The sequence below is a fragment of the Impatiens glandulifera genome, chromosome 8 (genome assembly GCF_907164915.1).
Source record: "Impatiens glandulifera chromosome 8, dImpGla2.1, whole genome shotgun sequence".
Taxonomy (NCBI): domain Eukaryota; kingdom Viridiplantae; phylum Streptophyta; class Magnoliopsida; order Ericales; family Balsaminaceae; genus Impatiens; species Impatiens glandulifera.
In genome coordinates this window covers 22467276-22481514 of record NC_061869.1, presented here as the reverse complement: position 1 = coordinate 22481514, position 14239 = coordinate 22467276, and the positions used below count along the sequence as shown (strand labels likewise).

The following is a 14239-nucleotide window of genomic DNA, read 5'->3' as shown; positions in this document are numbered from 1 at the left end:
TAGCTGCCTGAGATTGATTTAATCGCTTTTTTTCAAATATTTAAATGTTTCTTACGCGCTTTAAGACTTTTAGTTGATTTCTCCTCTTAGTTATGGTTGTTTTTGAGGATCCAAACGATCTACATTAGTATTAACTAACGGTTTCTTTTAACAAAAATCTTAGATCCTCTCTCTGATTACTTTCGCCTTCCAAGGTGTGAACTTTCTCGGAATTAAACACTTCCTTGGAAAGTTCCATAGATAAAATGAAGTGAATCCCTTTATTATGGATATCGATGCTCTTACTGGATATTCCTAGTTAAAATTATTTGTTTATCTATCATGGTACAATCAAATTAAAACATACTTTGATCAGTAATTATTCTGTTTCAGACACTTTTTTATTGGAGTTTATTATGTTGAGAATTACATTGTCAAGTGTTCATGTTGGAATTGTCTTTCGGGGTTAGCCCAAAAGGGTTTGATATTCAATGTAAGGTAGTGGTTTTTGGAAGGTTTTGTTGCTGTACCCTTGCTTAGCAGGATGAATTCAAATTTCGAGTGTATTAATATATATGACCTTCCTTAGCAATGATGATTTATAGTGCTCCCAAGTTTTGCATTTTGGTGACACGAGTTGGAAATGTAGAAAGTAATAGATATATACTATTGGATTAGAACTTGCAACTTCTTTGAGCATATTATTGTATACCTCTTCGGAGGAATGCAGCTTCTAATGCTTCTTATCTTTTACTTTTAAATCAAGACAAACACTTGGGTCTATCTATCTGTCTTTAGCAATATGGTTATGCAGATAAAACTGTGTGCAATGGTTGTACATTGCAATGATTAAGATAAATTTAGAAGGGAGGGGGTGGGTGGATAACGTATTTTATGTTTTCTGTAGTAAAAACTTATGCTGAACATTTAGTATTGTCTACAATCATGAGCCAAGATTCTAAGAAATCATAACAAAGTTTGAGCTGGAATGTTAGGCATTACACATGTTACGTTATGAGGTGAAATTTGAATATTTTATTTAAGGATGAAGTGCTGAAATCTTGGCATGCTACTTTGAGACGTGTTTTAAACATTCTCCTCTGATCAAATGCTTAAAATAGAGGTCGTTTTCAAAAGTTATATAGATATTTTGGTGTGAATGTTCATGCATTTTCGCAATATATTCTAGCTTAAAATTTTGGGATTTCTCATGTTGCACCATTGTACGTGGGTTGTCCAAATGTAATTTTGTTCTAAAGGGATCACCGCTGGTTAATGAGCATGCTTTAGACCATGGTGTTTTTGTCATCATTTAGAGGCTTTTATCTGTTAGTGTTCATGGATATGCAAGTTATTTTAGAGTGAATTGGATATATCATAACAACGGCCTGCATGTAGTCAGGTCTGCCCAATTTAATTAACTGTGAACCATCTATAAGTTCTGCATATTGTGTATCATTGTGCTTGAGAAATCCCCAAACTCCTCCAATGCTAAAGCCCGAATGAAGAGGTTTATATCTATAAATATGAGATAAGACATATATTCCCTTTTACTAATTTATAATTATAATGGATCGTATTTTGTGCTCGCAGTTCTCTGTTACCTTTGATGATCTTTAGCTCTAATAATGGGTAAGAATTCTCTTGTCACTTTTTGCTCCTTTAGTCCTCAGTGAGGAAGACAACTGTTTATATATGTTTATTCTTTTTTTTATACAGAAAAGAAACAGGGTGAGAAGTCACGTCGGGAACTGCGAAAGGAAGCTCGCTTAGAAAAGAACCAGAAGAAACATGAATCATGGCTTGAACATCAGGTATTTCTAAGTCACTTTTTTTTATCTACTCTCTGCATCTTTATTGAGCAAATAATTTTTCAAGTTGTTAAAAAATATATATTCTTGCACTTATTCTTGAGATGTGTTTTGCAATATTTGTAGAGACCCCAGGAATCCAAGAAAATTTCATTGCATTCAAAGAAGAAAAATGCAGAATCAAAAGAAGAAGAAAGGTCACATATGGAGTTTACTGATGAACCAAATAACTCTGAGATAGACGCCGTGGTGAACAAACATGAGGTTCCTAAACCTAGAAAATGCATAAGTTCGAAAAAATTTGGGGCACCAAAGAAGAAGTCAAAAGCTTTATTTGGGGAACCACTCTCTATGAACATTCAAGTAGGTGGTACAATCACAGCCGAGGAGGATCTGAAATGGGAAAAGAAGCTCGCTAAAAGGTTAAAGATTAAGGGTGGGAGGCTACATGGGGATGATGATGGGCTCAACATGTTATTTGAGGGAATGCCTTCAGCTTTTGATACTTTGGAGAATGGAAAAGAATATGACGAGAATAAATCTCCACGTAAAAAAAGCAAGAAAAATGCATTACTAGAGAAGAAGACAAAGATTGAATGTGATGCATCAACAGAAATGGTCAGTGATTTACTTCAGCCTACCAGTCATGAGACTGTTAAGATCCATGAACTACATAAAAGACCCAAGAGATCTAAAAGTGAACTTGACTACTATGACAACGATAGTCCTACTGCATCAAAGAAAGTGAAAACTAAAAAGTCAAAATCGGGAAGTTACCAAGAAATAGAAATGGAGAATGGTGATGATGGCATTAATTCATTAATTGAAGAGACTCCACATGTTCTTGAGTTTTTGGTTGCAAAGGATGCTAATGGTGATGAATCTTCACATGAAGGTCAAGTGAAGGTGTCTTCAAAAAGGAAAAACAAGAAAATGAGTTCTTTAAGTGATGACCAAGAAATTGAAATTGCAGATAGCACAAATGTAGTGGTTTCTGAGACAACGAAAACTTATGTAGAGGAGGATACACCAATACACGTTTTTAGTGAGGCAAGAGGGTCCAATGGAGTTAAAAAATATGTAGCTCCGCACCTAAGATCATGTTCAACTACTGAATCAGAAGAGCAAGCCCAGCTTCGTAGAAGAATACGAGGTATGAAAAATTGACCTTGATCTTGCATTCACAAATTTTTTTGGTTGTGTATGATTTTGCCTTTATATTTTAGTATGTAATATTACCATAATTACACATTGCAGGGCTTCTAAATAGGCTTTCTGAATCAAACGTGGAATCAATAACAAGTGAGATATCTAGTCTCTTCCATGTAAGCTATCGTCAACTCATTTTTCTCTCTTGAAAGTCAGCATGCATCATTTTACTAGTCTGGAACGATCATCTGTTTGAATTTCCCTCTATGCAGTCTGTTCCTCGTGCTATTGCCTCACAGATAATTGTTGATGAGGTTATATCTTCATGCTCAGGAGGTCCTCGTGGCAATGAACAGTTAAGTTTTGCCTTTTCTTTCTTGTTGGGATGGGGCTACTTTTCCAAAAATTAACTAAGGTCATCTGTGTGGCTTAAAAAATCATGAGACATTAGTATGTGACTGCTGACTAGCAGGGTTATGGTCCTGTATTTATGGATGGCCTTGAAACCCAATAAAAAAAATAAGGCCGACTTATAAAATAATAAATTAGGCAGAACTCTTGATTGACCGATAACAAATTCTTTAAACTCCATGCCTCTCTTGCCATTTAGGAACCCATTTGAAAAGAAATAGTTAATAAGGTATGGTATTAATGCATAATAATTTTACCTTAATCCTTTGAACTTTGAAGTGTGCAATATAATCTGGCTTAAAGTGAGAAAGGGATTCTGTTATACCTTGAATTAGAATTATGCATAAATCTTGAATACAGAAGTAATTGATAAAATGATACAAGAATTATATTGAGATGAGTAGTGAAGAATTAATGGAGGGAGATAGAACCCTAACCACTAGGGTGAATACAATGTGGATGAGAGAGAAAACTCTAACAAGAGAATTCAACTAATTTTCATTTCATAACTATCTTAACAACTAATATTATATTTATACTACTATATCAATAACTGCACTTCTACCATAGTGTATTAGCTTTAATACTCTTTCCCCTTGTATACTGTTATACCTTGAATTAGAATTAGGTATAAATCATGAATAGAGAAGTAATTGATAAAATGATACAAGAATTATATTGAGATGAGTAGTGAAGCATTAATGGAGGAAGATAGAACCCTAACCACTAGGGTAAATACAATGGGGATGAGAGAGAAAAACTCTAACAAGAGAATTTAAATAATTTTCATTTCATAACTATCTTAACAACTAATATTATATTTATACTACTATATCAATAACTGCCACTTTCACCATAATGTATTAACCCTAATACTCTTTCCCCTTGTATCAGACTCTTTGCCACATTACGTTAATTATAGAATTATGAAGCAGTTTGTTGACTTGTAGTGCTGTATAAATTACCACTTACAATTATAGTTTCTGCCGGTTCCATATTTTATATAATGTGTATCTGAACATGTATTGTTGGAATAATTACATGTGTAAAAGTATATGTACGGGTAGCATGAATGATAATCATCACTAGACACTAGTTTCTTCAGAGTGCCATATCTCATTTGCTTGTTGTGGGAGAGCTAGAATACTTATTTCATGTGTCTAGAAGTTGAAACAATTTTTTCTTCCCAGCGAAAGGTAGATTGAATTAAGTTGTAAATGGAAACCTTTGCATGTCTTAAATTCTGAAGTTTTCTATTGCCTATTATTTCCTAAAAACACCCAGTAAAATTTAAAAAATCAAGAAAGGAAAACAAAAACCTACACACCATTTATCTTAGTGGAGTTGGTGTTGTGACTTTACCCTCATAGACTGTTTTCATCAGATGCTTTGGCTATATTCCTTCATGAAAGTAAATTTGTAGCCATATATATGGATATGAATGCTTGAGAAAAGAGAATGTATTTTCCATAATTTTTATTTTATTGTTTAGGTTCAATAGATGTCATTTTATTTTATTTTTGCTTTTTTGAGAAAAGTGACTTACATAGTCCTTTCATTAGAAATGTCCCAAAGTAGGGATACAATATAATCGTTTTCGTTGGGCAAAACATATTCGGATTTTTCAAATGGAATATTAAGAAACATACATAAAGTGAATATAATTATCTCGCGTTATATTTAGTGGTTTTATGACTTCAGCATAATCAATACTCAGACTTTGACATGTTTCCCAGTTCTGTTGGGTTATCAGGACTCTTCTCCACGTGCGAGTGACGTGTCATTTGTGACATTCCACTAGTACTTCTATTTATTATCTATAAGCTCTTTAAAGTACCTAATTGTACCAATATTGTTCTTGTGTGCATTTGGCATCAACAGTATAACTGTTTTTAATGCTTGATTTTCTTTGTCTGTTTGCTTGTGCTTGGGGATTTCTGTTTATTTAGTCTGCTTTATCTCCTAAGTTGTCTTTGCATGTCATTCAACCAATAATCTAACCTTTTTCTTCTTCTTCTTCTTCTTCTTCCTGTATAAATGTGAAGATATGCTGCTGTTTTCGCGGCATTTATTGCAGGCATGGCTTGTTCTGTCGGGATTGATTTTGGCTCAAAAGTCCTTGCTTCTCTTGCTAAACATTTTGAGGTGGTGTGACTTGATCTATATATTTAGCTAGATGCAAGAATTGTATATAATGTGTGGTCTATTGATGTTTGGCATTTGTTGTGCTAAGCCTAGATTTACACTTGAGTTTGACGCCTAAATTGAGTACAGTTCTCAATTTTCAAACTGGTTTCAAAATTTTCCTGTCAATTCTTGAGATTCACTAGGCTATTGTGTGACACACTTCCCTTTATCCAGGTTGAGTACCTGGAAGAAGACAATCTTTCTTTGCGGAATTTGGCTCTTCTACTCTGTTATTTGTACATTTTTGGAGTTTGCTCAAGGTTAGTTAGTTTGTATATCTCTTACATTGTCATGTGTATCTAGAAACATTCTAAACGGATATATGCCTTTGTCATTTTTCAGCGACTTAGTATATGACTTCATCATTATGTTGAGTAAACGGCTCACAGAGATAGATGTTTCTACAATCTTGACAATTCTAGAATGTATGTCTTTACTTGCATCCTTCAATTTGTTCTTTAGAATTTTACTACTTTTCTGTTTTTTACTTGAGATGTAAACTTATCCGTCCTTTGTGTAAGAAAATGTCACTCAATGTAAATCCATTGTACTGTCTCCCATATTCTTAGGTTGTGGAATGAATCTGAGAGGTGATGATCCTGTTGAAATGAAAAATTTTGTTCTGAATGTCCAGAAAACAGCTAATGATCTGAAGGCCTCTTCTCAAAGTGATCTAATAAAAATGAGTGGCAAAAGGGTATGTCTATCTCTTATTTTGCAGTTTGATTTCCTCTCTGTCTCCTTCTCCTCTCAAGATTATTATTCTAGTGTTACATCTTGATTCTTTTATCTTGTAGATGGAGTTCATGCTGGAAACCATATATGATATCAAGAATAACAAGAAGAGACCAAAAGTGGATGCTCCCCAGCATACACGGATAAAGAAGTGGCTACAAAAGGTATTGACAGTTGAGATGTACCTCTTCATACTTCTGTTATTGTTTGCTTCGTTTTCATCAGTAAGCTGTAGAACAACTTCTTTTTTTTTTCTTGGTCATTGGACTGAGCTATGGCTCTATTGTGCCATGAAATCATTTCGTTAACCTACAGTAACCAATTGTCACCCATTTTGCTAAATCTTCAAGCATCTTAGATCATAAGGGGTCGTCACTACTTCCCAATTCGGCAATTCTATAATTTTGTTTGGCATTGTGTTTCATTAATTAATTGGTTTGATGTGTGAAGACTTGTTGGAGAAAAATAGGATTCATGATACAGCTGAGCCCTATTTTGTTTATAGAAATGCTAGAATTTAGTTGAGTGATAACTTGCACATGAGATTTTTACATTGTCTGCTTACAACAAGTTCCATCCTCTGATGGAAGTCATTTTGATTAAGCATATATGTTTTGCACAAGGAAAACCATGAGGAGAGTAATAGACCTGCAATAGGAATACTGTAGTAAAAAACACTGGCATGATAATATTTTCTAGGATCTTGTTTGATGTGGATTATTTGGAATTATTTCCAAATAATCTACCATCCCATTGAACATCACTTTTTTATCCTTTCACTCAAATCATCACTAAATACAAAATACCCCATTTTTTAAAACTTCGTATATTATAAATTTAAGGTAAAAGTAAAATGGTAAATGAACCTAAATAATCTGAATTTTTAAAACCAACATAAAAAATGATTTTTTCCCCAAATATTCAAGAACAAACAAGCTCCAGGTGTTGTTATTTCAGAAATATTTGATGATTAAATAGAGTCAAGAGATGAAATTGTTATGGAAACATTTTAACTCATATTTATAATATCACCGATTTGTGTATTTTACATTTCATATTTACTTTTATTATTTTATATTGGAATAACAAGGGATTACAGTAATTATTTAATGTATTAGACTATTTATATTATAAATTATTTTAGTTAAAATAGTTTTAATATAAATAAAAATATTATTTGTAACGGCTAGACTATAAATGGTGCCACCCGATAGTTTCGCGAATGGTAGTAGAAAGAAAAATCACTGAAGTAGAACGGAGTGGGGATGTTAAATCCGTCCCATTGCCATCCCTAAACCCTTGTATTGGATATGTTGAATGTAATTATGATTCTTTCTTCTTAATGACTTTTTCTTCTCGTTTCTAGTACCTTGTAATAAAATGCTGTCTCTCTGGATATGTCCAAACAAGCTGTGTAAAAAAATTGTCCAGTTATCAATATGTGCACTTATATTTTCACTGTTGGTTGTATAATTTAGTTAAATGTCGAAGATATTTTGTTAAGAGGACTCAAATGGAGCAAACTTATTGATCCTGACAAGAAAGGCCAGTGGTGGTTATCTGGTGATTCAGCTTCAATTTCTGACCGCGTTGATGAGGTTGCCCATAAAATTGACAAGGAGACCCTTGAAGCACAGAAAATGCTTCAGCTTGCATCTGATCAACGGATGAATACAGATATTAGAAGAGCAATCTTCTGTATAATAATGAGTGGGGAGGATTATATTGATACCTTTGAGAAGCTTTTGAGGTTGGATTTGCCCGGAAAGCAGGTTTATCCCTTAACTCTCACCATTGATGCCATCTAGAAGATCTCCCTCTTTCTAGTTTGATGTTTCTATCTGAAATTTATATTTTACTTTGGTGTCGTTTGAATTGACAGGATAGAGAGATCATGAGAGTGTTGGTGGAATGCTGTTTACAGGAAAAAGTATTTAACAAATATTACACTATTCTGGCCTCCAAGCTCTGTAGCCATGATAGAGGGCAAAAGGTCACATTACAGGTTTGTTTTCTAGATTTGTCTGTTAAATCTTTGTTCCATTTATTTATTAACTTAGAGCTTGTTTGATGTAGGATTTTTTGAATAGGAAAATAACCTTGTTTGATGAAAAAATGGATTATTTAGGTTAAATGATTAAAATATCCTTGTATTTAATATTTGAAAATGTTTTAAACGGTGGAAGTTGAATGATAAAGTGATTGATGATGAAAGTTTCTCATATAAAATTATTGACTAGAGATATAGGAATATGGAGAAGACAGTTGTTTCAAACACGGATAGAACAATACCCCTTGTTTCAAAGAGAGAACGTGTTCACATTTCATTTGATGGTTATGGGAGAATTTAAAGTTTAGCAGACAAGAGACTATTCGGATTAAATCCAAATAGCACTTCATCAAACAAGGTCTTAATTAGTTTCATATTAGGAAAAGTACATCTAGAATTTGTCCAGTAATATCGGACTGATCATTTATTTGGAGGGGAAATTTGGTTATGATGCACTACTCTAGAATATTTAAAGGTTCTAAGCTTTAATTGTATGAAATTAATCAAATTAGTTCTTCTTTCAAAATCAGCTTAAGATAAAATCTATTTTGGCAAAATAAGTTGCTTCTCAAATACCTTATGATTATTAGAAAAGAAAATGAAGTTTTTATTCAATTACTCAATTATCCTTTAGCTTTATTGACTTCATTTGGAAACACAATTTATAACTGTAGTAGTAGTATAAGGATACTATGGTAATTTGTAATAGTATAGAGTAGTATGAGAAATAATTATGTTTTTTTTAGATAAAGTTATTATAAGATTTTAGGATGGATATTAATTAGCTACACCATCATAAGCACTTATTTTCTAATGTATGTATTTTAAACAAACATTATTATTTTTGCAGAATTGTATATTGGATCATTTCAAACAACTGGATTCAATGCAATTGATAAGATCAAAGAACCTTTCAAAATTGGTAGCAGAAGTGGTTGCTTCATTTATTCTATCCCTAGCAATCCTTAAAAGAGTCGACTTCACAGATCCCATCTCACTCACTCCAAGAAGAATAATTCATTTCCGCATGCTTTTCGAAACAATCTTCGATTACCCTGATAGCGTTGTTTGGAACATATTCACCCGTTTAGCTGGAAGCCCCGATTGTGAAATTCTTAGGCAAGGAATCGAGTATTTTGTCAAAACTTATCTTTTAGGACACGACAATAACATCTCACTTGCCACCAAATTCAAGTTAGCTAAAAAGGCTCTGAATAATGCTGAGGGAGTTCTTATGTAACTTTTCTGATTACATCAACATCTGATAGCATTATTTTTTTTTTCTGTTCTAAGACCTTCTGTTCTATTAAACCATTTGAAGGTTAAAATTTTGATTTATTTTGCAAATTATTTTTGTCACTATCTTTGTTGTAATCACTTTATCATTATTTGAAAATTGTTGAAGTTCAAATTTGAAGTAATATTTGTTTTTGTTTGTTATTTGTTTTTATGGATTATGATTCAAATTATAGCATAATTTTATTGCTTTTATAGCATGCCAATTTCTATTTTCAGATCATTATTATAACGCAGTTCTCTGATTTATTTAGTATATGAGATATTTTAATGTATTTTTGTTTTTTTTGATAAAGATGTAAACAAAAGAATGGTGAAATAAGTGCTTAGTTATATATTATTATTATAATAGAAAAATGACTATTAAAAAAATCTTGCTTTGGAAAAAAAATCAACCTGAGATTTAATTATACTTGTAATGTAATACTTCTATAATCTATTTCATCAATATTGTCAGTCAAATGTAGAGAATCTATTCATCAAAATGTTATGACTTCTTATTTTGATTTCCATTCAAAATGTAGAACGATTTTTAAATTTATTTTTGTATCAATTTTCAAACAATTAGGGGTGTATTTTTTTCCCTTAAAATCTTATCAGGAATTTAGCGTGATTCTGTAAAATTTAACATTTTATTTCAACTTATAACGTTTTTGAGTTGGAATTAACCTAAAATCTTTGATTTATTATATAGGAGGATAGTTTCTATGAAACATTACTCATATAATTAAAATCACAATAATATAAAGATTAACATGACTCATAAGTCATAACTAAACAACTTAAACATATAGATTATATCTTTTGGGTAAGGAAATACAATTTGGGTTTGCATTTTCAATCAATTTTATGGTCATGGGATATACACTTTTACTTGGCTTCATCTTCGTCTTAGTTATGTGATGTCCCACCTTAGATTACCAGTTACCACCATATTAGAGAAAGGACAAGTTGACTACACAGTCTTCATTCATTACCTTACTATAGTTATTATTGTTTTATGCTGTGTTTTTTTTATTTCATTCTCAAGGGTTTTTATTATTGTTATTTACCTGTACCCTTCCATATTATGCATTATTAGAGACTAAAATATCATTAATGTTTAAGGATTAAGAGTCAAGACCAACTTTTAGTTTTTATTAAGAGACTCTGGATTTCATCTCCATAAATTGAAGAGTCATAATTAAATGTTAATTACTTGTAATATTTCATTTACTATTTTCTTTACTATATATATATATTAGTACATGTAAATATTAATACTGATTCAATAACAATACAACTCTTTAGAGTTTGTTATTTCTCTTATTGCATTCTTTACGTTTTCCATTTCATTCACTTTAACATGATATTAAAGCATGTTAACACCCACGATCCTATTAAACTTTTTCAATCGGATTGAGGAGAAACATATTTGAGTTTTGAATTCTATATTGAATCGTGTTTACGTACAAATGAACAAAATGATGTCGCCGAATATAAGATTCACCACATAATAGAAACGAGTCTCACTCTTCTTGCTGATGTCTTGATGTATTTTATCTTTTGAGATGATGTCTTTCTACAAACTCATCCCATCAACATGTCTTCCTTCAAATGTCTCAATCGCATACGTTATCCTTACTTTTGTTACACTCTCTTTCTCTTTAAAATTATAAGATCTCTCTCAATTATTTATACACTTATATTATCTCTCATCCACCATCATTTTCTCAATATTTTCACGTTCAACATCACATATTCTTAAAATCCTATCATTCCCATCTTAATCTTCATCACTATCAAACTTCTTCATCTCTCATAATTTCAATTTTTTTTACATATGTCCAACTATAAGAGTTGATCACAACTTACATGTAGTTTATTACCGACCGTTAAAGTCGAGAAAATCAATATCGACGGTTAAAAGTTGAGAAAATTATTATTGACAGTTAAAAGTTAAGAAAATCATTACCGATTGTTAAAGTCGATGCCAACTGTTAAAAGTCGAAAAAATAATTACCAATTGTTAAAGTTGATGTTAACTGCTAAAAGTCAAGAAAATTATTACTAAATTAAAGTCGAGAAAATCATTAGCGATTGTAAAAGTTGAAAAAATCATTACTAACAGTTAAAGTTGAGAAAATAATTATCGATTAAAAATTTGATGTCAACCATGAGCCTTTCATTCGTCCCACGTCATTACTCGGTGTCTTTGAAATCTCTCAACATAAAATACATATTTATTACTGATCAATATCATCACAGAACTTGGCTCAAACTATTTTGCCTTATTACGTAGCATATTCACGAATGTGTACCACTTCGTTTCGTTCCACTTTTTTTCGTTTGAAGTAAATATTAAAGACTAAAATATCATCAATGTTTAATGATCAAGAGTGACCAATCACTCATCTCTTAAAAGATGTTTGAGACTTTTGGTTTCATCTACATGTAAACTAAAAAGTCATCATTAAATGTTAATTACTTGTAACATTCTATTTACTATTTTCTTACTATACATATAAATGTTAATACTCCTTCCATAACAATATAACTCTTTAAAATTGGTTCTCCTTTATTGTATTTTTTACATTCACAATTTCATTCACTTAACATGCATGAATAAAATCTCAGTATTATTAAAAAAAAAAACCATCAAGAGAGTGATTTATTGAGCGAAATCAAATTGTCCAATCTTTCAACTCATAATTGTTAAATCCCCAATTGAAGACATTGTAAATCTTTTTTTTTATTAACATAGTAGTGTACAATATTATAATTTTATTTTCTTCTCATTTTTGTAATTTTGTTGATTAATTAGTTAACAAAAATTCAACTTTTTTTGAAGGGTCAATATTTATTAAATTTAAAAGAAAACGCAATAAGTGTTTCGAACATTACAAAGGAGGGGATCACTATAAAAAAAACTGTCAAATCGCAACATATAGCTGTAACATTTATTTTTTAATGCAAGTTTCTAAGAACTGCAATTCACATTACAATACAAATTTAAAATATTATAAATCTTCCAACTATTTTTACAACCAAAGGTATTTTTACGAAAAATATAATCTAAAAAATATATATTGCAAAATATATCACTAAAAATGGAAAAATCAAATATTTTTTTTCTAAATTTCTATTAATATATTTTTGCAACTAAACTAGTAATAAGAAAGACACATAAATAATATCACTAACATATATTCACGTCAATATTTGCAAAATATTTTACAATAAAATATATTTTCATTAACTATTATAATAAATATTATATAAATAAGACTGTAATTATTGCAAATTAAATTCTAAAGTAACTAGGCTAATATTGATAAGGAAATTTATAATATATATTACATTAACACAAATAAATAATTTATTCACAACTAGTACTGCAATTCTATTTATAATGTATTACTATAAACTATATTACAATTTTATATAATAGTTTTGTAAATATTTTTCGAAATATTCGTAATATATTAGCATTAAGTTATGCATTAATTCTTATATATAATTTCTTCGCAACTAGTTTTATAATAGTATAATATGATATTATTGCAAACTACATTTTGCATTATTATTTATTAGTTTTGAAAATATCGTTTGACATTTTTGTAATATACTAGCATTACGTTTTGCATTAAACAATATATTTATAATTTTTTCGTAAAGAGTTGTGCAATTGTATGACATTATATTATTGTAAACTACCTGACAATAATATTTAATAATTTTGAAAACATCTATTAGTAATCTATTAACAATAGGTTTCGCATTAATAATTATAGATTATCTTTTAACATTACAATGTGCATTAAACTATATGAATTTATGCATAAAACAAAATTTTTAAAATATTAATAAATATTTAATGCAAGATTATTGCGAGTCTTATAAAATTAAGTCTCTTCGGTTCCGTTTTATCATCAATTCGGCCAACCAAATATGTCTTTACCACTCCCACACGCCATCATTACACTCTCTTCACCATTTCATCCTTTCAACATATCTTCCATATCTTCGACCTATTTCCATTTTTTCAGCATATTTTATCTTCAACCTATTTCTCTCTCTATAAACTCTTTCTTTTCATCATTTCATCATGGTTTTAACCCGATCTGCTCGTAAATGACTACTTTTAAGGACTCCAAGCTCCTCCACTCCTTGTTATGACTTAAGCTCCGACAATGAGAACGAAACGACACCGGAGATAACATCAAGTATTTCTTAGAATCCACTAAACTCCAAATCGTCAAGGCGGAGCTTGCAACAACTATTTCAAAAATAGCAAGCTTGGAAGCTCAAATTGAGACTACAAATAGTTATCCCACCGAATGTCCCATCAACTTTGATGGAATGTATAATATTCTTGATGATATGCGCACAATAAATAATATAATTATCAAGGTTGTCAATGAGACGGCCACGAAGGTATGTCATATGTAGATCCTTGGATTTTTATTAAAATGTTACCTTTTTCGAGTTACCTTGGATACTTATTTTATTGTTTTTATTGATTAGGTAAAAGATGTTTTTGTTGGTGGAAAATACTTTGACTGATTATGTGATTGGTGCCATGGGTGCAAAGAAGATTAAAAGGAGCATGGAAAGTAACAAATTGAAGAAAAATTAATTA

At 30.8% G+C, this 14239-nt stretch overlaps 1 protein-coding gene across 1 annotated transcript; it reads left to right on the top strand.

The window, feature by feature from the left end:
* The first annotated feature begins 1495 nt into the window (after positions 1-1495).
* LOC124912092 (nucleolar MIF4G domain-containing protein 1) lies at positions 1496-9764 on the top strand. The gene is made up of 13 exons (XM_047452651.1): positions 1496-1611; positions 1699-1793; positions 1917-2943; positions 3048-3115; positions 3212-3294; positions 5396-5495; positions 5712-5797; positions 5880-5962; positions 6107-6234; positions 6335-6436; positions 7751-8044; positions 8155-8277; positions 9173-9764. The coding sequence occupies exons 1-13, from the start codon at positions 1608-1610 to the stop codon at positions 9560-9562; spliced, it is 2583 nt and encodes an 860-aa protein (XP_047308607.1). The 5' UTR covers positions 1496-1607; the 3' UTR covers positions 9563-9764.
* Positions 9765-14239: the final 4475 nt, after the last annotated feature.

Excerpts from the sequence above, each read along its gene's own strand:
- LOC124912092 (XM_047452651.1), top strand. Across the intron at positions 6,235-6,334 it reads TAAAAATGAGTGGCAAAAGG|ATGGAGTTCATGCTGGAAAC; the intron begins GTATGTCTATCT and ends TTTATCTTGTAG. Across the intron at positions 8,278-9,172 it reads GGCAAAAGGTCACATTACAG|AATTGTATATTGGATCATTT; the intron begins GTTTGTTTTCTA and ends TTATTTTTGCAG.